Genomic DNA, 26,303 nt, shown 5'->3' on the forward strand with positions numbered 1-26,303 from the left:
TGAATAGAACTTTGTTTTTTGTCATAGTCATAACAGGAGTATTATCAAAAAGTGAAAAGGGCTGTGTGTTTTATTTTCTGTTAATCTAATACTTTAGCCATTTTATTACCATTTTATTTCACTCCATGAAATTCTAAAACAATTTTTAGATTATATTTTAATCTTTGGATTCAAAAGGAATGCTAATTTTGTTTGCCAATTTATAAATATGTTTCATGCTTAATTTTATTGTATACTGACATGATTTACTTAGATAACAATAGAAATGTTAAAGATCACGTAAGATCAAATAATTTAGATGATTTGATTGTTTATGGTATGCGTGGTGTTGGAATAAAGAATTTCAATAGGATAGAGAGGGAGGGCCTTTTCAAAATAGACTTAATATTGCAGACATATTAATTAGGATCTAGTGTTTGGGAGCCAGAAACTTATCTTAAAGTTGCAGGCAGGGAGAACATCCAGTTTCAGACATTGCTCAAATGATATTATCAAGGACTTAAGACACTCCCATTATATCTTATAGAATCCATATTGCCTTAATTCTCTGGCAGGCCCCTACAACATTTGAAACGATTTTTATAAGCCTCTTTTAGAACTAGAATGGAGAGGGAAGAAGTTCCTCAAAGGGATGCTGGGTAGGAAAAAATATTATATACAATATATGCATTACGAAGAAGACAGTAAGTTTCTTGGCAAGCATTCTTGTGGTTGCCTTATCATTCATGGCCCTTAATAAAATATGCATGCAGAAATTCATCACTCATCAAGTTCCTGTTCAAAGTCAGCTCCTTCAGATGGAAACTTTCACCACACCATCCCTTCCTTCTTCCCTGCCCTGCCTTTAATGTTTCCTGCACGTGCTCATTTGAGTCCCATATTTATTGTTAAGATTCCCCATTTTTGAGATACCAGTGAAATGATGTAATTGAGTCCCAAGTGAATTAGTAGCATGTCTTCTTAATGATATCCAGGTGTTGGCTGTTTCTCTGATCATAGATATTTAAATTTCTTTTCCTTCTATCTTTACTCAATTATCTTTCTTTCATCTTTGATTTCTTACTGAAATACATTTCCCCAGGTTCCTCAAACCTATCCATTCAACTAGATGCAAACAGATAAGAAGTGGCCAGGGTCACAAGAAAGAAACTTTTTAGCAAAAACTGTAACTTATCAATTTAGCCCCAAGCTCCTATTCATCTACCTATGAGCAGACAGGTTTTTTTGTTGTTGTTGTTTTGTTTTTTCGTTTGGGAGGAGTGGGGGGATGGTTTAAAAATTAAAACAGTTGCAAACATTAAAGTCCTGAGAGATTTTACTTAAAAACCTAAAATTCTAGCTTCTTTTGAAAAAGCCATATGATTAGTAACCCTGGGACCAAAGCCGTACAACTGATAAGGCTGAGCTCTAGTTCCTAAAACAGCACACTTGCTCTCGAGTTTGTCACAGCATCACCCATTTCTTCATTTGTGATACCTTTGTCAATTGTAATCATTTCTCAGGCATGATCTACTGTGGTTGCCGATTTAAGATTAGAAATCAATCCTTATAAAAGAATAGCTAATCTGTCCATATCTGTTAATATTTTCATCTTCTATGTATAGTAATAGAGTGAACTGTAGATAATTAGATTTTTTTGTAGTTTAAGCATTTTCCATGGGTTCAGTATTTGCAAATAATATGTTAAATTGCAGTTTCATTAAATTTCTTTTTTCTGTTCTGCCCTCACTTCAGCTTCTTAGAGAATGAAACATCTGCTTTCCCACCTAGAGCCATTTTCTTTACATATTTCAAGAATAATTAGTCTGTTTGTATTTTTTTCTATTTACAGATTATACAGAGTTGGAGAAAATATCTAGATTTTTAGATATGACCATTGATATAGCATTACAGTGTGTAAGATTGTCTCAAAACAAAACAAAAATATAGCTGAGTGCCCTAACTTTGTAGCTAAAGAAAATATTACACTGTGGGACTGGGAAATTCTCCATGCTGTTGAGTGGCATTTTACAATCAACACCTCTCCCCTTTTCAGGATATCGAATCCCTAACAGGAGGGCTGACTGGTTCTAAGGGGGCTGATCCACCGGTAAGTTAGATTCTTCCTTAAATTTAACTATTGACGAAATGAATTATGTACATACCAGATCATCAGAGTTACTTGTATACAAGTTGTCATACGGGTAACTTTTTGAAATAGTTTCTTTCAAAACTTTATAGCTATTGCAGTAACTAATACAAAAATGTGAACTTGCTCTGAGGTGTCATTTAGTGTTTTAAAAAGTTTTAATACTCATAAAATTCATCTCCATACGTTGATTCTAAAAATAAGAATAAAAGCTTCATTAGTATGTGTAAACACCTTATGTCCTACTAACGGGCTACAAAAAAAGTTAAAGCTTTTTGGAACTTGAGAGTTTACCATTGTAAATAAGTGTATGATTTCAGTTGCAATATACTTTCTAGTTACTGAGAAAAAATTATTTTATCAGCCCATTTTTTTCACAGTATTGATTCTTGATATTGCTGTTTCTTTCCTGCTTTACCCAGGAAGCTTCTAGAAAATTGGAGAAAGTGCTTGAAAGTTTTAAAAGATTATCATTTTTAGGCAATAGCAAGAGATTGATAGCCTAGTATTGGAACATTGTAGGCCTTTCTGTGATGTCTGATTTCAGAAAACATTGAGTAAAACAACATTCCTGTGATTTCATGCTTGAGGCACAAACATGAGTTCATGGTGTATATCTAAAGTAATAAAATTCAATTTATTTCAACAAACAGCCAATGCATAAATTTGTATCACTGCTTGCTTTTCACTTAGCACTGTGAGGTTTAATGTGGAACACACAGAATCCTGTGTTGTCAATTTTTAGCTATACTTCATCTAGGCATCTAGCTGAAGTATATAACTACTTTAAGACACCACTGAAGTGTTAAAAAGATAACTTTCAGTTGTAGCTCTTTCTCTCCTGTCTCACTCTCATGTGTCTCATGATGTTGTCTAATCTTCATAATGCTCCTAAAGTAGGCCAAACAACATATTTTAGTCCTTTCCCTTCCTTTTGTTTTCATTGTCTAAATTTATGCAGGAAAAAAAATGTACTGTCTTCAGATAGCTGCTTATATTTAGTCCCTGAACCTATTATACTGCAGCATAAGACAAGATGAAATGTAAGTCAGTGTAGTAGTGTAGGTGACTGCTTATGTGATGTAATTTCATCCTGCTGCTTTGTGTTATGTTTGTGCATAGCATTCAACTCTTATTAGAAGAATAAACTCATTACCTTTAAAATACCTCCCCCACTGTTCACTGATTCCTGAAAGAATTCTGCGATTAGAGATAAGTTGGTTTTAAGAGGATTTGTCCCTTGTTCAAAACTAAACTAAATACCTCTCTTCTGCATGTGACCATAAAACTCTTACCTGCTATTTACATGTTAAAATAAATTAGTTTATCATATCCTTTCAAGAAAGCAAGTTTCTAAACATGGAAGATTGAGTCAGCATAAATCCTAGTTACTGAAAGAAGCCCCTTACAGGGGAAAAAGGTCACAGAAAGGAAAGATGGTGACCTAAAGGCGAACTTAATCAACTTAATTCCCAAAAGCTAAAAGTGAACTGTATATTTGTCTGTATTTTTATACTACATGTGTGTATGTCTTTTTTTCTTTGGACATAATTTATAATATTATGAAGATATAGGTTCTCTCTTGGCCATCCCTTACCATGATGATGGGTATTTTATACTGCTACCGACATTTTCTGAAATTCAATGATAGGGCTTACTTTATAACTTTTTGTAGAGTGGAAAACATCACACAAATGCCAGAGTACGTAGGAGCTAAGACAATCTAGGGTGTTAACAGTATACATACATTTAGTGTTTCCCACTGTTAAAGAGATATTGAGAGGATATTACCAAGAGCTAGGTAATAAAATCACTTTTTAATCCTTTATAAAGCTTATATAAAGTAGTCTAAGTATGAAGGTAAAATGGTAATGGTGTCTAGAGTTGCTTCAGTCATTTAAGAATAAGGCTTTGAATTAAGCTATTGTTTTTGCCCCCGTTAGAAAACTGAAAGTCAGATTAAATTATACATAACCTAAGTCCATTTGAAGTTTCATATTACTTTTTCTTTCTTTAAAAAAAGGCCTTTCTAATAGATTATCTGAATACTGTTATCCATTATCCATTTCTAAAGTTGTGTCTTTTTTATAAATGTTGACAGTGTATTACTAAACCCATTCTATGATGAAATTTTCATTGGTAAGAAATTCAAGTTCCTATAATTTTTTCTCATTGAACAGAATATATAAAGTGTTGAATGAATGGTCTCTCACAAGGATATGTAGCTGTGGAGTAATTTCTTTACCAGTATAATAGAAATATCAGATACATCTTTAAATATAAATGGTATATTTAAATATTGAAAAATTTTCTGTGGGTAGATATAAATATTATTTCTGAAGCATTAGGAAAAAGTGAATTTTGCTTTTTTTCAAATAGTAAGCATGTATAAAAAGTTGTGTCAAATTTACAAATGTCATTATAAATAAATTTGCATATCTGGTAAGAATAAATTTGAGTAACTCCAGGAATATAGTTTGCATTAATATTTTTAACAATATGTTAAGTACGTTTTTTGAAAATTCAAGAACTCTCAGTTTTAATGCTAATAATGACAGAGAATCACTCATTCATTATTTTCAGGGGCAATTCAAGAAGTTTTATAATGGCTTTCTTCTGAAAAGAATTTCAAAAAGTATGTTTTTAAATTTGTAAACTGGAAATCAGTTGCTGCTGCAAATAGAACTTGCAGACTTTTCTAAATCACACAGTTATCTTAGAAAATAAACCCTTCTATCGTTAAGAAAAATATGGCCCATTATGTTAACTTAAAATTGTCTTTGAAAATTTGTATCAAAGATATTCTACATTCTGCATATATTTTTCATTCATAAAAATTAGATCACAGATTAACCTCCAGTGTAAAAACATAGCATATATTTACATATAAAAATAAAATAGATAATTAAAATCTGAAGGGTAAAATATCATTATTAAGTGCTTTTTTAATATACCATTTTTCTATAGTGTTTTAAATTTAAAATATTAACATTATTAAAAATGAAGAGCTTGTGAAATATATAGGTGTCAGGGATATCCCTCATTATCAAGTTGTCAGGTCATCAGGCCGGCCATTAGGAAGGCCAGGGTAAGGTCTAGGTAATTCAGTTTCTGATAGCCAAGGTAATTTTAGATGCTGAAAAACAGGTATAAAGCATGAATAGTTATACTGCTATACCAGCTGAACCTGGTATCTGGAGAGCTGTGGATATGCAGGTCCATGTGGTACCAGTAGTGTGACAGATCACTGTCCTGTTTGAGCCCATGAGCTGGCGACATAGAGGATTTGGAACCTCAGCCTGGAGCCAGGATTTGTCACAGACTGCGAGCTAGGTCTAAGTCTGCAGGTGGGTTTTAGTAGCTCAGCTGGCTTGGCCACAAAAGTTAAGTTTCGTGATACAGATCTAAGCAGACTAATGCATACCATGAGGGGAGTTTCTCTTTGTCATTTGGTTTAAGAAACTTTCTGATTATAAACTGATATAAACTAGCTAGTTACTTTCCTATTATTTCTGATTCTTTTTGAGGGTTAATATGGACAAAATCTAATAAAGAGTAATGTGGGACAAACCCTAGACTATATGAAACAAATTCCTGAACACACTGGTCAAGTGTCGAAGTGTCCTGATAGTTCGCAGTTCTATTATCAGTGTTTGAATCAAGTCCACCTCATTGCCTCATCCAGGACTTACAGCAAGAATGCCACTGGGGCTATTCAGTTCCTCCCTTGTTTTTCTTTCTATTTGTTACCCCGGAGTGAGAAGCTCTATAAATTTGCTTCCTACACAACTTAGTATTTTAATTGTTCTAAGTTTCCGTTATTCAAATGCTAATGGTTCTCTTTATTTCTAGAGTGTGATGAATAAGTGAATATGCATCTAATTGGTATCCCTGGGCTTGATATGCACACTGTCCTAAACATTCTCCAGCTCTATTAATTCTTTCCCCACTGAGGAATCAGAATTGTACATTCCATGTTTTCGTACTTTCTGTTCTCATTTTAATGGTCTTCCTGATGGTTCTTAGCAATTTGAGTAAACACTCTACAGAATTTAAAACAAATTCAATTTCCTGAGGGTGCTATTTAGACCAGGTTATATATTTTTCATATTGTAGATAGCATTAAAATTTTAAAGTCTCCAAAACTGATCTTAATTTGATTATTCAAAAAATGCCAATGTTCTACTCACTTGCTTCAAAAGATAAGGGAATAAAATATGTGAGTCTGAATTTTTATCTAATTTAATTTCTTTCAGCCTGAATGTTATATTGCTGTATTACTAACTTTCATTCTCGTACTTGTTTAGTCAGAATTCAGTGTATATTTGAGTGTATGCTGTTTGCTAGACATTTGTTTAGGTTTTGGGAATACAGTGGTAAACAATTCACAGTTTCTTATTTCAGAATCTTACAATATAGTGGAGTAGACAGGTTGGTAAAAACTAATTACAATATAATGTAAGCACAGGATGAAATGAAAATAAGAAGATCACGTAATCCAATTGATGGGAGTAAAAAGGGGCTGGAGGATCAAGGAGGGCAAATAAAAGAAAATAATGTCTAATTGTAGAATGAGTTGAAGTTTGCCAACTGAGAAAGGTGGAACATGGAATTTTAAGTAAGGAAATACTATATGCATAAGTTAAAACTTAGAAAATAACTTAGAGTGGCTAGAGTATGAAATAAGCTGAAGGATGGGAGGTGGTGGTGAGATAGAAGGTAAAAGATTAATCCAGGGCAAGAAGTAAGAAATTTCATGGAAAAAAAATTGTACTCTATACTAAAGAACATGAGGACCCATTAAAGTCTTTAAACAGGAGAGTCACTTAATCAGCTCTGTCCTTCAGAAACATTTTTCTGACTCTAGTGGAGAGTGATTTAGAGAAACAACTAAGCAGGAAAACCATTGAAAAAGGCTCTTGCAGTCATCCAAAGGAGGGATGACAAAAATGATAATGGTGATTTTTTTTGTCTGTCCTACTACACTATAAAACTAATTGAGGCAATGTCTCAGGGGAGTCAACATTTTATTTTGTTTAAAACAGTAAATTTTTAGTATGAGCCTATCAAGTGACAGTGAGAATGGAGAGGAATAAACTGATTCATGAGCTATTAAGGACTTAGTGAACACACAAGAATAAGTGGTTGTTTGGAGGAAGGAGAATAAAACTTATTGAAGAGTCAAGGATGATTTTGAACTTTCTAATTTGGCAATTGAATAGATAAAGGTACATACATGAATCCCTTGAGGGTAGAGCATTTCTGGAGGGGGGATATTGAGTTCAGTTTTGGACACATTAAATTGAGGTGACAGAGTTGGGAATATATGAATGATTTTGGAATTTAAAGGTTAGATATCATTTATAGCCATTAATTTGAACATGTAGAATAGTTAATTGACACTGTTGGATCTGATGAAATCATTCCAAAAAAATGTATTCTGAATGAGAAGATAAGAGTTCAGAATAAACCCCTGAGGAAGAAAAGCATTTAAAGGTCAGAGGAAAGGGAAAGGGAAAATTAAGAGGAAGAGTATTTCTCAAAAAAGATAAAACAGGTTGGTTACAGGAAAGAATACCAGGAAAGTTTGTAATCATGAATGCCGAGGTCAAGAGAGGGTGGTGAAAAGGGTTATTAGCAGTTTCAGGATGTTGAGAGTTCAACAACAGAGTGCCCCACTGAAATTTAGCAACAAGAGGATAAAGGGTGGTCTAGGTGAGAATAATTTTAGTGGAGTAATTCAGGTAGAATCAAGTTTCCAGTGGCCTAAGAAATTAAATGGAAGGTAAGAATTGGATTCAGTGGCTAAGGAAACAATTTCTAAGTGTTTAATTATGAAGGAAGTGAAAAGAAATAATAGCCAATATAAGCGATGAGGCTGAGAGACAATTATTTTAAGGAGAGAAAATTTGAGTGTGTTGAAACATACGGAAAACACATAGAGAGGGAAAAGAATTTACTGAGGAAAGAGAAGTTAATTAATAGGTCATTGGATGAAGCAGAAAAAGATGGACTCCAGAGCATGTTACACAGAAAGAGAAATGTCGCTTCAAATGTGAAATGGAAGTAGAAAAAAAGAATGGAAACTGATGCAAACATTTTTGTAGGTGGGGATCTTAAAAAGTTGCAAGAGTTTCCATTTAATCGTTTCTGTTTTCCCCACAAAGTTAAAAAGACCTAATTAGCTGACAGTAGTGGGGAGATGATGGGTTAAGATATTTCAGGAATATAGAGAAGATGCATCTAGCCATTATGGATTGTGGGAGAATTAGGTAGACCATAGATGGATTAGTGGAAAGTGTTGGGGTACACTTGTAGGCAGTGAATTTGTAGTGGTTATAAATAAACTCAAAGGTGTGTTTTCTTTTCCTCCAACAGTGCTCTGTAGCCCAGGTATGGGCGGGGGTTGGGGGGGATGCCTACAGTCATTTTGATTTCAGGCTGTGGTTCTGCCAGTCAATTACTGTGGAAGGCCAATGGAGCAAGATAATTGAGAATATTAGCAAGAATGTCATAAAGTCTAAGCTGAATAAGAATTTCAGTGAAGGTAGGAAGGGATTGATGAAGCACAGTATTCAGGGTCTCAATAAATTTGAAAAACAGGGTGTAGGAAGAGGGATACAGAATTGTGGTGAGAGGGTAAAATGCTTGATTTAAGCATTTTAGGACCAAAACATTCCCAGGTGCTGGTAAGACCCAAGTTATGGTCATGGAAATGGATGAAGTACAGAGGGAATGAAGCTCATTGGAACTGATGACATCAAGGAACTGAGAGGCCAGTTGGATGGATTATCTATGTGGACCCTGCAGTCTTTTCTACCTATATTTACTCCCTTGATAATCCTAGCCTGTTTTACAGCTTAAGTGCCATCTAGACACTGATAACTGAATAATTTACATCTCTAGACTGGATCACTCCCCTGAACTTCAGACTTGTATATCCAACTAAATATTTGACATGTCTACTTGTATATCCAATATGAATTTAAAGCATAACGAATTAAAAACTGAGCTTCTGGTCTTTGTCACTCTCCACAAACCTCCTGCAGTTTCCCACCTAATCAATTAATGGCAATTTCATGCACTGTTTACAAAGTTAAAACCTTAGAGTCATCCTATGAGTTCTGTCTTCATAATTTGTTGATAATTTAACCAATTTTCGGAAACACCCCTACAAAATTACCACCTTGATCAGAACCACCATCCTTTTCATATGTCCTTTCTCAGTGAACCAAGCAGGATAAATTTCTTAAAATGTGAGTCAGATCATGTCACATCAAGGCTTAAATCATCATTGGCTTCCCATCAGAATAAAATCCCCAAAGCCCATGGAGTGGTTTCTAAGACGCTTCATGACTTCTCACCTTACAATTCCTCTAGGAACTCATCTCATACCTTCCTTCCCATAGTTCATTCCAACTTGATATCCCTTTACCTGGGTATGCTGTTTGCTATTATTCCTTCTGCTTACCATACTGTCTCCACAGATAGCCCCTAAACCTACTCTCTCACTTTCCTTGGGTCTTTTGTTCAAATGCTAATTTATCAGAAAGATCATCCAATATTCTTTTCTCTGCCCCTATGTGTTTATTATTTGTTTTCTTCTACTATAATATAAACTCCATATAGTCAGAGGCATTGTCTCTTTTGTTCACTATTATATTCCAAAGGTCTAGAATAATACTGTCATGTGAGTTCCTCAGTGTATATTTGCTCAATGAATAAGAACAAATACTCTCAAACACATGATTTATATGATCATATTTGTGTACTTAATGTATTGATAAGAACTCTAGCAGAATACCTTATGGAGAAAGGGATTGAGGCTGTTATAATAATTCTGGAATGAGATTATACAAGTGTACTTCAGATTATGGTAGTGGTAGCAAGAATTAAAATAGCAGAGAATAAAAACCTTACAAAGGCAGTATTAATAGAATCTTCCGGTGGGAAAAGAAATAAGACTCAAGGGTAACTACAAATATTGGCCACTGGGAAAAATAACAGCAGTGCAAAAATCATAAGGATATATTTGGATACTGAATATCTTATTTATCTTGTTTAATATCATTAAATATAATCCCTTTGAAAGCAGAAATTTCTGCCTGGTTTATAACTACACTCCAACAAACAAATGAATGAAGAAGAGGAATTTAATAGGTCTTCAGATGGAACAAATGGAAACCAAGTATTGAAAATTTCAATAAACAAGAAAGTAAAAGGTGTGAAGTGGAACTTCCATTGTTGATTCAAAATTTTACTTAGAGCCTCAAAGCATAGTACCATTGGTGATAAGCATCTCCGCATTTCATGAAGAAGTGCTAAACATACCCACAGACTTACTAGTTAATAATTACAGTAGTATCAGTCCTGCCACTGTGAATCACCACCTTTAGCCTCTCTAGGTGAAAACCAGAAAGGACTCATTAGCAGAATTTCAGCCGGTAAGAAGTAATGCAGGGTTTTTACACTCATGAAGAAGAGAAGGGTGTCCTTCTCCTAAGCCAAATGGGAGTGGACCCAAAGGAATGACTCATAGAAGAAGGCAGTGTAATCTCTGTGTTTAGATTTTATTCAACAGCTATATCAGCGGGCAATTCCATGGAATATATGTAAGGCAAGGGGAGAAGGAAATTAATGTGTATCCCTTAGAGTTTGAAGATATACACATAACAACTGAATCAAATGTTTGCTTCCTATGTGCCGGTGTGGATAGGGGATAGGAAAGAAAAGAATCAATAACTTCATTTTAATTATTTAACTTATCAATATTTTTAACTAGTCAACTAGTCAGAATAGGTACTTAAAATTTTGAAGTCATGAATATGTAGCCAAAATAATGAAAGATAGTTCGTATGCAGGAATTTTGTCATGAGAGAAATGTAGTGCTTTGTATATATGATACGAAAAGATTTCTGTGTTAGGTAATTTCCTATTCATTAATGCATTACTGATTAGACCTATTTAAGCATCTGTATTTCAACACAAACTACTTATTTAGAGAGCACATTTGAACATGGTTTCCTATATTCAAACATTTAAATCATGTTTAATATGAAAGTGAGCAAAGAGATATGAATTATAGACTAACATCCAAAAGTTGGGTTAGAATAACACTGAATGTGGAAGCACTTTTGAGATCTCTCAGCATATTGTTTCACTGGTGATTAATGTGTTAAGAAACATTTTAGAAATGATTTTTTCCAGGATAGGAGAAGTTATTTGGGAAGCTGAGAGTAATAAAACAACTTCTTGTTAGAAATAAGGGTCTTAGTTGTTATTTACTATTAATTTCTAATCAATCTATAAGAATAAAGGTACTTGAAATTTTTTTGAGGGAAAAGCAACATATTAATGAAAAAGGACATAAGTAAAATAAATTAGGAACTTGCATTATTGCAAAGATATATTATTTTTGTTAATAATAATAAAACAATAAACTATATATTAATATATACTCAGTTTTCTGATCATATAACGTTTAATATGAATCATTTTAATTTACCTATCTTTGTTCCTCAAAATCCCTATTACAGTTCTGTCCAAAATAGTAATATAATTTCAATTACAGACATTGTAAATACTTGTATTTTATTCTTTTCCTATCTTTTCTATTTCTCTTTATTTTTATTGTACATAAATTTATTTGTACATATGTGTGTGTATTTATATATAGCATATATAAGCACATTTAAGTATAAATATATGTAATATATGTAAACATACATATTTATATATATTTCTTTTTTTAATTTTAATATGTATTTTCTCCTACAAAAAATGGGATTTTTTTTAGTTTCTTGACTAAACAAGAGGCTGGTTTCTAATTAGACTGCTCTTATCCAACATAATAAAGTGGGACTATTTTTATTCTTGATCAAAGATGCTTATAATTTTGGATGTTTATTTGCAAGACAGATGGATGAATACAGCTTTATACATGTAATTGCTCATTAAAATGTGAAAAATATAAAGTAAGAATAAAAGTTTATTTAGGAAACATATTTGTAATGCTATTGTATATGCAGTACTATTCTGGGACTTTAGAAAAAATGAAAGATATCAGTTCAGTGCTATAGATTTTTGCACTCTAACTGGTTACCAATTGTTTCTTTTTAAAACATGATTGATAAGTGTAAAACAATGGTACATAGATAAATACTTTTGTGTTATATGGAAATAATCACAGTAAGTGTGTTTAGGGGGGATTTTAGTTTTATTTTTTTGGAAGACTTGTTTTGAGAGGTGAGTGTTGAACCAGATGTTGAAGATCTAATTTGCATTAAGCTAAAATCTTTATTTTGGATGGAAGGAATTAAGGGTCTTTCTCTCGTATCCAGAAGTAATTCAACTCTATAGACTTTAGCAACTCATAAAACTGGCTACTGCAACTTATTTATAGTACATCAGTTTAAATTTAATTGCAGAAGTTTAGAGTATAAAATTAAACCTGGTCTTGGGGTACTTTTTTAAAAGTATGTGTGAGTTATTTTTTTCTAGGAAGCCCCAGACACCTCCAGGGGCCTCTGCAGCTTAATGGCTAAACACCTGTTCAGCCTCAATGAGATTAGACTATGGGCCAATTCTTATTTGGCCATTCCAGAAAAGAGTCATGATTGCACCCAGCTGGCCCTCTAAGAAGGAGGGTCTGATGAGCCACTCATGCATAGCCTGAGGCAGTAGAATTTGCACAGATTTAGGGCTGCTGCTGTTGCTTTTCCAGGGATCCCAGTGAGGTGATGCACTACCTCCTTTGGCAAAATGAGAAAGGAGCTAGTTTTCTGATGATTTGCCCCATTCTACCACTGGTATTCATCAAAGGTTGGCTGGAGAAACTGCACACTTCTGTGGCTCCCCTATTTCCTCATTAGGCTTCCAGAGGAGGCAGCATTGAGGCTTACTTGTCCTTCTAGCCCTGCCTAGGAACTTGTGTTGCCATGTGAAGGAACTTACCTGGAAGGAAAACAACTTATTCTAACTACCTTTCAGTAACTACATTGTCTTTTTCAAATGCACACTCAGGGAAACATGAATCAGCAAAATGTGAATGCTGAAATTACATGCATATTCTCTTTTTTCACTTAACATTAATTATAACCACTACAGGCACTTTAAAAAGGAATCTGATTATATATTCATAACAAAGTTATTATTTTGCAAAATTATTATTTTCAGTTGAAATCTGTGTTGTTTCAAGAATACCACATAATAGGAATATGCCTTATGATAGGCTATTAAATTATTTTTCAAAAGGTATTTGAGGATAAGCTATTAAATTATTTTTCAAAAGATATTTGAATATACTAATTTATAAGTATAGGCTATTAAATTATTTTTCAAAAGATATTATTCAAAAGGTATTTGAAGATATTTGAATTCAAATATCTTTTGAAAAATAATTTAATAGCCTATACTTATAAATATACTTATAAAATTATAAGTGTTATAGGAAATATACTTATAAAATTATAATAAGTGTTATAGGAAAAGTAGAAGAGTTATAATATTAAAAATTTAATATTTGGCTAAAAATGTTCATCAAAGTCCCTGGAAAATTGCAAATTCATCTTTTGGCTATATAACAAATTCTCCAGATACCATATTTTACTCATAGGAACAATTTATATTTTTATTGGAGTATGGTGGAAAGTTTTGTGGTAATGCTAGTTATTCTTTCTATTTTTCCTTTTCTTCATCATAGATTAAAATGAGTAATCCACATGAGCGACTATTTTTCTTCTATGGACAAGCTTTATGAAAAAAAAAATTAAAAATCTTGGTATTCATATCCAGAAGCACTGGGTTTCATTTAATTTACATTACCATTCTCTAAAAGGCCGGGAAATTCACTAAAATTTGATATTACAACCAACATCATTATTTTAACTTTTAAATAAATGTATATAAGTAATTGTATTAAATATAAGTGGAAGTAATTGCATTAAATATAATTGGAAAAAATAGTCAATGTGAAATAAAGACTGTCTGAATGAATTTTTTTTTTTTTTTTTTTTTTTGCAGTACGTGGGCCTCTCACTGCTGTGGCCTCTCCCGTTGCAGAGCACAGGCTCCGGACGCGCAGGCTCAGCGGCCATGGCTCACGGGCCCAGCCGCTCCGCGGCCTGTGGGATCTTCCCAGACCGGGGCACGAACCCATGTCCCCTGCATCGGCAGGCGGACTCTCAATGTTAAAAAATACAGGGAAGCCCTGAATGAATTTTTTTAAACTATGTGTAGTTTATAAAAGAAATCTAAAATATGGTAATAAAGGTTGAAACTAAAATGACAGAAAATATATACCATATAATACTAGGTAACAAAATAAAGCAGATGCAGCTATATTAATATCAGAAAGTGTAGTCTTTCATAAAAAATAGTAAATATGAAAAGGGAGATACTTAAATATAAAAAATGGTATACCAGGGGGCTTCCCTAGTGGTGCAGTGGTTGAGAGTCCGCCTGCCGATTCAGGGGACACGAGTTCGTGCCCCGGTCCGGGAAGATCCCACATGCCGCGGAGTGGCTGGGCCCGTGAGCCATGGCCGCTGACCCTGCGCGTCCAGGGCCTGTGCTCCACAACGGGAGAGGCCTGTGTACCGCAAAAAAAAAAAAGGTATACCAGGAAAGTAGAAATTTTAAATGCTTATGTACCTAATAACAAACACTCAAAATATAGAGAACAAAAGTTAGCAGAAATAAAAAGAGAATTAAAATGCCCTTTGTCATGGTGGAATATTATAACACTTCTTTCAGTACCTGACTGAACAAGAAAATAAAATCTGTAAAGATAATGATAACATGAGCAATGTGATAAACAAGATTGTCCTCAATGATATATAGAGAATCTTGCATTTTATTTCCCAAAATTGACCAAATGTGGATCATACAGGAAAACTCAACAAATTTCAAAGAATTGAAATCATACAGAATATGTTCTCTTACAATAGCAGCATTCAGCTAGAAATTGATACAAAACATGAAATTAAAAAATGATAAATAGAAAGTACTTAAGTTTTTGGAAAGTATACTCTATGCTTCTAATTAACTCATTGGTCAGAGAATTCAAACTAAAAATAGGAAAAAAATGTTGAATTTAGTGATATTAGAGTGCTACATATTGAAACATATTAGGAGGTAAAGCCCCACTTAGAAATTTATATCATTATTATATGTTAGAAAAAATAAAAGCCAAAAATCAATGATCTAAGCATTATCTCAAGAAGCTAGGAAATAAAAGAGCAAATAAAACCTAGGGTATATAGAAAGAAGGCAAAAATGAAGCTAGCAGCAAAAATTAATAAGGTAAAAATATTTAAATAAACACACCATTGTAAAGCAATTATACCCCAATAAAGATGTTAAAAAATAAAATAAATAAAATGGAATATAAAATAAATATATATATATTTAAATAGAGTATAAACAAAGCTAAACATTGGTTTTTTAAAAACTAACTGATAATTCTCTGGTGGGTTGGTAAAGTTCAAAATAATGAGGCTATTTTTTGAGCACAATTTATGCTGATGAATTTGAAACTGTAGATGAAATGAGAAAATTCCTAGGAAAACACGTCTTAAACCATGTTAACCCAAGAAATTAAAAAGTGCCAATAATACTTCACATGAAAGAAATGGAATCATCAATTAAAAAATCTTTTCACAAAGAAAAATCCAGGGCCAGATGGCTTCACCTGTGAATTCTGTTATCGTTTAAGGGAGGAATTATACTATTAACATTTCTAAAAGACAATTAAAATGAAGAAGCACTTCCCAAGTCGTTTTATGAGGTGTATTATTTTTCTATTGCTGTGTAACAAATTACCACAACCTAAGAGGCTTAAAGCAACACACTTATTATCTCAGTTTCTGTGGGTCAGAAGTCTGAGGACAGCTTAGGTAGGTCCTCTGCTCAGAGTTTTAACTGGTTGCAATCAAGGTGTGGGCTAGGCAGCATTCTGATCTGGAGCTCTGGGTCTCCTTCTGAGATCACGTGATTATTTGTATATATGTCTATATATACATGTATGTGTGTGAGTGCTTGTGTGTATATGCACATATACACATACGTGTGTAATGATGGTTATGATCTCCATTACCTTTGTCATTCATATTCTCTTTAGTTAGAAGCAAATCACAAGCCCTGTGATGCTCAAAGGTACGCCCCATATTCATCCCTTCTGTAAACCCCCTGCCCATGCTCAAAGGGAGGGGTTTATAGAATGGATGAACATGAGGGCCACTCTCAGGTCTGTCTGCTACATGAGGCCAAAAAGTCTTAAAGTAAGACCTGAAATATTACCAAAATGTTAGTTAATTAAATGAAGCAATACATAAGTATATGACATCAGGACCTAGTTGGGTTCCAGAAATGCAAAGTTATTTTAACTTTCACAATTCAGTGAATGTAATTCTCTGTGTTAATTAATAGAGAAAAGAATTCATATGATCATCTACACAGATGCAAACTAAATGTAGATAAAAATTCAGCATTTGTTTATAATGATATTTTTATATCATATAATGATCATGTAATGACTTAATATCACTACATATTAATGATATAATGATTACTTGTCATGGTAAAATTTCAACATTCTAGAAATAGAATGAACTTTCTTATTAATTATTGAATGTCATTATTTTATTCAAATGTTTATCGAGCAACTAATATTTGCCAGGAACTCAGCTGTTTTCCCTGTTTATATACACTCATGAGAATGTCTTCCTTTAAAATACTGACAGCTCTCCATGCACATTCACTATACAGAGAAGATTACTCTACTTATCAAAGTACTTATGCATCAAAAGTACACACAAAGTACTCTACACTTACCATAATGTATAGCTGGGTTTATTTCTATTTAATAATAAATATTTTTCTCCCACCCTTCTATGTTTATTTCCTTCCTTTTTATTTAACCAAACATAGTAGATCTTCCAGATATTTCTATATTTAACAGCTGGAGATGTTTAACTTTCAAAATTCATTTAATATAATTACTCCCTTTTAATGGCTAGATCACACAAACTTACTTCTTGGCCAACCATACGAAATTAATGAAATAAAAAATCTTTGAGGAAATGTGACTTTCACCCTAGTTTGATTTTTTTTTAAGTGTAAAGAAGATAGATTATAGAAGATAGAAATAAATTATGTGATATACTTCCCAGATTATAGAAGATAGAAATAAATTGTGTGATATACTTCCCAGATAATTTGGAGCATGATAATTTTGTAACCTGTAATTGTTACACTCATTGTATAGAAAGATAACCAGCACCCGAATGAAGATTTAAAAAGTTATATTATTTTTGTTTCACTACTCTGTGCAGAACTTTAATTCTACAAACCAACCACCAAAATGCATACATAGTAAATGATAATTAGGTAGAGGTTTATATTAATATTCTTTTAAACGCTGATAAATGTCTGGAATTATGTTTATTTTATGGTTGTTAACATTGGGACTTAATATATCGCAGCCTAAAAAAGTTTCCAGTATAAAATAGCCTTTACCTGGTATTGATTTTAGAGGATGTAACTAGTATTAAGCTAAAGAGTACAGTTGATATCTTGGATCATATGGTAAGACTCCCTTCCTTCCTTCCCTCCTTCCTTCCCCCCTTTAAAATTTTTACTTGTGGATCTATTTCTTTCAAAGCACTAATCAACTCTTTACATTGGATTACATGGCAATCAGTCTTGATTTGCTTATCTAAACTAAATGATGTTGGATGCCATAAACAACACAGGAAGAATGCTGTGTCCTAGTCCTTAAGAAATGTAGTTCTAAAGTCATCAAGGAATTAACTTACGTTCACATTTTCAATGCTATTCAAACAATTTAAAATATTTATTTGGACATAAAGCAATTCCATTTTCAAGATATTGTAGTAAGAAAGGTTGCTGTAGATACTCAAAACGAAGTTTCATTTATATTAATGTTGAAGATGTGTCAAGAATTGAAATGTATTGCCAAAGTGTAACTCTAAAAATGCAGATTTTGCTAAAGTATATAAAGGTTTTATTTAACTATCATATCAAGCAGAGTATCCATAGCCACAATGGATATCTAACGCTTTTATTATTTTCTATCAAGGTTGGATTTAATATGAATGACTGAGAAGGCAACTTTCTTTCCTTTTCTTAAGATGTTATTGCCTTCGGCAAGCTAGTTTTTATGGAAGCAACAAAAAAAATTTCCTTTGGCAGATCTATCAGAGAACTCTATAATCCTTACTCTCAGATTAACAGACTACAAGTTTTATATTTAGTTTTCTTGAACTTTAGATGTTTTTTCTCAACAGCTCATATAATACAAAGTGTTATTGCCTTATGTCTTCCCTTTTCCTTTCCATTATTAACACCTGTTTAGATTTACAGGTGTCTTTGTTCATTTTATTTTCTTCCTCACTTGTACTCTTTACTCCTCAAGTAATTTTGTTACTCTTCTCCATTTCTTAAATACTCCAGTTGTTTCTTGCTAGCTTCCTTTGAGTATGCACGATGACAAAGTTAAATTAAGAAATACTCCAAAAAAAAGAGAAATATCCTATGTTCTTAACTGATCATACAGAGCATGTGCGTGTACACACATACACACAAACACGTTACTATATAATGTTTTTTCTTACATTTATACATTTATATTTAGTATGTATATATGTATACATACACATATATGTAAACTTAAATACTCCAGTGAAATTATACATGTTTGGCTGGTGTTGTGAAGGAAACAACAGGGGGCTATAATTAAGAATGGAAGACAAGGTCAAGGAAGTTCTCTCTGAGGAAGTGACTTCAAAAAGATGAATTACCTGACGAGTAGATGATGAATGATCTGGGAGAATGTAATAACATAAGGAGAGTAGTGGGTTAAATAGTGTTCCTCCCAAATTCATGTTTACCCAGAACCTTGGAATGTGACCTTATTTGGAAATATAGTCTTTATAGGTGTACTTAGTTTAGGATCTTGAGATGAAATCATACTGGATTTAAGGTGGGCTCTAAATCCAATGACTAGTGTTCTTATAAGAAGAGGAGAGCACACAGAGAGACATGCAAAGGAGAATGTCATGTAAAAATGGAGACAGGGATTGGAATCACGCACCTATGTATCAAAGAATGACAAGGATTGCTAACAATCACCGGAAACTGGGAGAGAGTCATGGAATAGATCCTCCCTCAGAGTTTCCAGAAAGAACCGAACCTGCCCAACTACTTGATTTCAGACTTCTGGCACCCAGAACGATCCAGTTCTGTTTTAAGCTACCAAGTTTTTGGTAATTTATTATAGCACCCTTAGGAAACTAAGACAGGAATTAAGAGTGACTAAAGTTTAGTAAGCTAAAGACAAAGTGCATTTTCTTGGAGTATTACATTTGATTTAAGTAAGAGAAAATAGCCAGATCATGTCGTGTCTTACAGAAGTGTGGATTTTATTTCAAGTGCTATAGGAAGTCATAGGAGAGTTTATGTGAGAAAATTACATAGGATTTATGTGTTAAAATAATATGCTGGATGCTCTTAAAAACTGAGTAGAATAGGACAAGAATTGAAGCAAGGAGAACCTGGTAAGCAGGTAGGCTACTGTAGAAGTCCAGGCAAGAGATGGCGGGAGTTTGGTGTAGAATCATGGCAACAGAGAAGTAAAGCAGGCTGAGATCTATTTTGAAGTTAGAACTGATGACTTACTGATGGATTGAAAGTGCATGATGAGGAAAAAATTTAAATGCCTTCCTAAGTTTTGAGCTGAGCTACTGGGTAGATGTTCATGAAATTTACCAAAACAGAGAACACACGGAAGATAAAAATTGGGGAGGAGTGAGAAAGGAGGATTTTTTAAAACTTTTTATTTTATATTGGAGTATAGCTGATTAACGATGTTGTGGTAGTTTCAGGTGCACAGCAAAGTGACTCAGCCATACATATACATGTATCCATTCTCCCACAAACTCCCCTCCCATCCAGACTGCCACGTAACATTGAGCAGTGGTTCCTGTGCTGTACAGTAGGTCCTTGTTGGTTATCCATTTTAAATATAGCAGTAAGTACATGTCGATCCCAAACTGCCTAATTTTCCCTTCCCCCCCACCCAGTAACCATAAGTTCATTCTCTAAGTCTATGAGTCTGTTTCTGTTTTGTAAATAAGTTTATTTGTATCATTTCTTTTTAGATTCCGCATATAAGGGATATCATACGATATTTCTCTTTCTCTGTCTGACTTACTTCATTCAGTATGACAATCTCTAGGTCCATCCATGTTGCTGCAAATGGCATTATTTCATTCTTTTTAGTGGCTGAGTAATATTCCATTGTATATATGTACCACATCTTCTTTATCCATTCCTCTGTCGACGGACACTTAGGTGGCTTCCATGTCTTGGCTACTGCAAACAGTGCTGCAATGAACATTGGGGTGCGTGTATCCTTTCGGACCATGTTTTTCTCCAGATATATGCCCAGGAGTGCCATAAACAAAATGAAAAGACAACCCACAGAATGGGAGAAAATATTTGCAAACAATGTGACTGACAAGGGATTAATCTCCAAAATATACAAACAGCTCATACAGGTAAATATCAAAATAATAACCAACCCAATTTAAAAAAATGGGCAGAAGACCTAAACAGATGTTTCTCCAAACAAGATATGTAGATGGCCAAGAGGCACATGAAAAGATGTTCAACATTGCTAATTATTAGAGAAATGCAAATCAAAACTGTAATGAGATATCACCTCACACCAGTCAAAATGGCTATCATCAAAAAATCCACAAACAATAAATGCTGGAGAGGGTGTGGAGAGAAGGGAACCTTCCTACACTGTTGGTGGGAATGTAAATCGGTACAGCCACTGTGGAGAACAGTATGGAGGTTCCTTAGATAAGTAAAAATAGAACTACCATATGACCCTGCAGTCCCACTCCTGGGCATATATCAGGAGGATGTTATTTAGCTTGACATATGTGAGTTCTTTACATGGATTGAGATTTAAATTTCAGGGACTCCAGTATGTAAATAATATTTAAAGGCATGGGAATAGTTAAGGTCATCCAGGGAGAGAGTGTAGAAAGAGAGAAGTCCAAGCCAACACTGAAGCTAATTAAAGGAAAATATGCAATATAGGACATTAAATAAGAAGCTTCCTGCTGGAAAATATATGAATGTTAATGAATGTTATGTTATAGAAAGAAACAGAGGTAAGTAGGGATTTTCCTCAGCAATACATTCAGAGTAAGTCTCTGGAATTTCTGTGTTTTTAGTCTTTATGCTACTTTTTACTATTTAAGACAGGATAAGGAATTACTGAAGCAAATTGCCAATGACATTTTTGTAAATCCACAAATCTAATTCACATTGCTTTTCATAGCGTCTATGAGCAATAAACTTCAATAGCATTTTGTCCTTAATTTCACAACCAGTTCAAATAGTAAACTTTAAAATGTTTATATGTAAAATCCAAATGAAAAGAAAGGTGGATGCAAACATATAGCCCATCCAAAGTTTGGTTCATCAATATGGTAGAACTGGTCTTTTACAGTCAGTCCATTTTTACACTTATATACTGTAGAACTGGAGTTGACCTTACAAACTGTATGGCTGTATACCTTTACAAATAAGGGATCAAGATTCAGAAAGACAAATAACCTTCCTGTGGTGGTCATATCTTGTTAGTGGCAGAAGTGGAACTAAGATCACTGGTTTTCTTTTGGCTGGTCAGAGCTGCAACTATGGAAACCCCTCTTTGGAATTAATTACAAGGGGATGCTGTCTTTAAAAGGCAATATTAGATTTTAGTTTCATTGAGGGAAAGAACAAAAGAGAGAATATTTATTAAATACTGTGATTATATGAGATAGAAATAAAGTCTTAAGAAATGACCCTAGGGTTTAATCCCAATTTTATCACTTTAATAAGTGCTTTGATTTTAGACCAGCTACTTATTCTCACAGAGCATCAGTTTTCTCATCTGTAAAACTAAACCCGCATTTCATTGTTTTGTGAGGATTTATCATAATCCTTTAGTAACTATAATTAAGATTCTGAGCCTCTTGTAGCCTTCAGACATAACACCATTAAAGTAACACAATTTTGAATCATCACCTTGGAAGCTGGCCTTGATAGGAAGAGTCAAGTAGAGGGAAGAGGGAGAAAATAATGAAAAAAGAGAGAAAAGAAAATAGCATTTTTACGTTTTAGTCATGTACATACAACATTGATACATTGACATTGTATCATGTACCTGCCGGGAGATTTGTCTAAGTATTCCTGTAACACCCTCAACTTTCAGAAGACTCTGCATGCCTGTGCTACAAAATGGGTGGGGGGGAAATTTCTCTTTGCATTCTTGGGCCCTCCCTAGCAATAGACTACTGTAGCTTGTTATACATCGTGAAGAGCCAGGAAAAGGGAGACTGGGAGTTCATAGTTCGACTCCTCTAGCCTTAGTGTTAAGCTGGTTCTGTGCATCAAGCCTCAGGACAGGGTCTTTCTCTACTTCCCTGGACCTTCCCTAGTGGTCTAGAGTTTTCTACCCTCCCTCCGAGGCAGCTGACCTCTGTCTCAAATCAGTAAGTGTTTCCACAAGCTAGTCTCCTGCCCTTCCCCCATGGCAATGGACCTCTTTTTTATATCATTGCAAAGTCCTAGAATTAGGTCGGTTTCTCCCTCCTCTCCCAATGGCAGATGTTTTTTTCCTACTGGCCATGATGGTTAGAGGAGGTGGATTTCTATTCCACTCCCAGTGGCAGCTGACCTTGTCCTGGGAACAAGGAGTGAGAGGATTCTCTGTGCCCTCCCTAGTGGCAGCCAACTTCTGCCTGGGACTTAGGGCAGGATTTCCCTTCCTTTCTTTTGCAGATAGATGACTCTTCTTATCAAAGCAGGACAAGAAAGATGTTAGATGCTAAAAGGGTTCTCACCCTTTCCTCGGTGGCAGACACCTTTTTCTGTTTTTATGCCTATCCCCAAGCAGCAGTTGAGCCCATCTTATAAAAAACTGATGGTGGAGCTGGTGCAGGAATTCTGATCTCTCATGATAGCCCACACTAGGCTTTTAAGAATTTGTTAAAATGTGAGTTTATTTCTTCTCACCTACTTCTATGACTGCTTTTACTTGTCTCAACAGTTTGAGTATCCTGTGTTTCCTCAGAGGACCTTGTCAACCTTGAGTATTTGATTTATCTGGTTGCCTTGCATCCTCAGCTCTCTGATTTTTAAAGGAAAAATTATGATGTTTTTAGATCACCTTTTTTTTTTCTCATTGTTAGCATAGGAGTAATGTTCTCAACACTTTCTATTATACTAAGTGGAAGTAGAGCTCCTCACCCAATTTATTTTATTTTTTTATTTTTAAATTTTATTTTATTTTATTTTGTCCATGCTGTGCAGTATACGGGATCTTAGTGCGGCATGAGGGATCTTAGTTCCCCGACCAGGGATCGAACCCGTGCTCCCTGCAGTGGAATCTCAGAGTCTTAACCACTGAACTGCCAGGGAAGTCTCTCACCCACTTTTTTTTTATCCAGTATTAGAATTTATTATTCTCCCTGTGGTTGGTTACTAGGTAAACTCTTTACCTAGTACTGATGAGTGATGTGAACAAATAATATAAAATTTTGAACATTATCATGGGCCTTAGAAGGTGAGAAGTAATACTCTGAGAGACTTGAGGGAACTAAGGGCACTGAAGAAATAGCAAATTCAAACTTCCTACCTCATACTCAAGAAATGAGATTCTTGAAAGAAATGGTGGATAAAAAAACCCCACAGTCATTATTCATTCTCTGTTTTATATCTTTCCTTCTTTCTCTCTTTTTCTCCCCCCCTCTTTTAGCTTTCCCCCCACCTTCCCCAATAGCTGAATTCTAGTTAATAAAATGTGCTTAATGTATGACTTCTTGGTACTTGGCTTGATATTAAAGATTTTCTAGACACTGTTTCCATGCTATATTCTAGCTTCCCTCTATATCCAGAGAAGAACTTCTGTTCCAGACAAACTTATATTCTTATTATCTTTCCCTCCATGTTTTTGCTTATGTATAGAATGCATTTTCCCATTCATGTCCTAACTCTTAATTTTTAAAACATCTAAATTCTCAGTAACTGAATTGCTACCACCACAACTTATTTGTACATTTAACATTTTTTAAATAAAAATCTGACTTTAGGGCTTCCCTGGTGGCGCAGTGGTTGAGAGTCCGCCTGCCGATGCAGGGGACACGCGTTCGTGCCCTGGTCCGGGAAGATCCCACATGCCGCGGAGCGGCTGGGCCCGTGAGCCATGGCCGCTGGGCCTGCGCGTCCGGAGCCTGTGCTCTGCAACGGGAGAGGCCACAACAGTGAGAGGCCCGCATACCGCAAAAAAAAAAAAAAAATCTGACTTTAATTCAATGTGAAATAAAATGATCAATAAAAATAAATTTTAAGTAACAAATGCATTTTCACTGCTCATTTGATCATTTACAATATGCTGAAGGCTGTACTATATCTTTGTGCACTATACAAATATAGAACTACTTTCTGTTGGAATTTTTAAATAAAGAGCACCACCTTGTGGGAATATATGCTTATATGTAATGGAAGACAGGAATAATAATTCATTTAAAAAATAGTGCTTATAATTTATACTAAATTATTAGCGTAGAAATAAAACCTCATGCTTTTTCCTGAGGAAAATTAAAAGATGGAAAGATGGAATTAGAAAAATTTTATTATGCAATCATACATCAATTTTTTCATATTTAATGAATCAATAAAAATCCTCTGTAAAATTATAACTACTAATGATTCCTTTTATAGGAACATTATTTTAGAACTAGTTTTTAGCATAGCATAATAAATAGCATTATAAGGAACTATTAAGATGACCTGACCCCCCCAAAAGCCTTTCTTTAAAAGTAGGGAAACCAGAATTGAGGGAGTGAATTTAGTGTGTCCACAAACTCATGTATAACCAGTAGAGGGCTAGACGTGGTCACGAAAACATCATTCCTGTTTGCCTGACTGGTTTTGATCAATTGTCAGACATTAGAATATAGTAATAGTTCATTGACCAGTACTGGGGAATCCTTCATTGACCTGTACCAGGGAATAGATTACTTAACAAAAGCGAATTTTGTTATCATAATTTAAAAAATACGTAACATATAATATACTATTGTCTACTTAAAAATAATACTCATTTTTCTAGAATCTTTTTGTGGCACATTATCCCTATTTTTCTAACAATAGATAATTAATGCATCTAGTATTTCATGGAATTTAACTTGAAAAAAACTTAACATTTTTTATGGATTAGATTGATACTGGTTCTTTTAGAGCTTCCACATTTGACATTATTTCATCTCAACTTACTTTCAAAGGTTGGACTAAAGTTTGGTGATATTCCTCTTGCAATTGGGAGCCCAGAGCTGGAAAGTATTTCCTCCTCCCAAATATAAAAAGAACACAGGTTTCATCATCTTACAAAATCAAACATTGTACTTATGCTTTGGGATTCCAAATCACCTTACTACTTTTTGATAACAAGTCATATCACTCTTCTATGCTGAAACTGTGGAAGAATAAAATCCATTCTGGTTTTTGTTCTTTTAATGGTTTATTTTTCAAACATGGGATTTTCTTAAGCCAGGTTTTCCCCACCCTGTTCTAACATGTTTGAGTTAGGCAATTATTTCTAATGAAACTAAGCATCTGACTTTCATTCTTTCAGTTTGTTAGAATCTTTATATATCCTGATTCTGTTCTTTGCTCCTTATTTCTGTAACTTTGAGTGATAAATATAATTTGTAAATGTGCCTTTGTGTCTTCATGTACAGCAACAGCAAATTATAAAGGTTCAGTTACAAAAACTTGAGTCTTGCTAATGGTGACCAACATTCAGGTGACTCACAATCCAGTTATTCATTCTGATAAGAAACCATCTCGGGCTTCCCTGGTGGCGCAGTGGTTGGGAGTCCACCTGCCGATGCAGGGGACACGGGTTCGTGCCCCGGTCTGGGAGGATCCCACATGCCGCAGAGCGGCTGGGCCCGTGAGCCATGGCCACTGAGCCTGCGCGTCCGGAGCCTGTGCTCTGCAACGGGAGAGGCCATGGCAGGGAGAGGCCCGCGTACCACAAAAAAAAAAAAAAAAAAAAAAAAAAAAAAACCACTCCCCCCAAAAAACA

At 34.3% G+C, this 26,303-nt stretch overlaps 1 protein-coding gene across 5 annotated transcripts in view; it reads left to right on the top strand.

Moving 5' to 3' along the window:
• Window positions 1-26,303, top strand: part of PPFIA2 (PPFI scaffold protein A2) — a 458,549-nt gene that overhangs the window by 72,969 nt on the left and 359,277 nt on the right. For 4 of the 5 annotated variants that reach the window (XM_024736436.1, XM_024736429.1, XM_024736430.1 and 1 more), the window contains exon 2: window positions 2,036-2,089. The exons of the other annotated variant lie outside the window; for it this stretch is intronic. In XM_024736436.1, the coding sequence (XP_024592204.1) occupies window positions 2,036-2,089 (54 nt within the window). The remainder of the gene's footprint in view (window positions 1-2,035; window positions 2,090-26,303) is intronic. 5 annotated transcript variants of the gene reach the window in all.

This window comes from Neophocaena asiaeorientalis, unplaced genomic scaffold (genome assembly GCF_003031525.2).
Source record: "Neophocaena asiaeorientalis asiaeorientalis breed wild unplaced genomic scaffold, Neophocaena_asiaeorientalis_V1.1 scaffold134, whole genome shotgun sequence".
Taxonomy (NCBI): domain Eukaryota; kingdom Metazoa; phylum Chordata; class Mammalia; order Artiodactyla; family Phocoenidae; genus Neophocaena; species Neophocaena asiaeorientalis.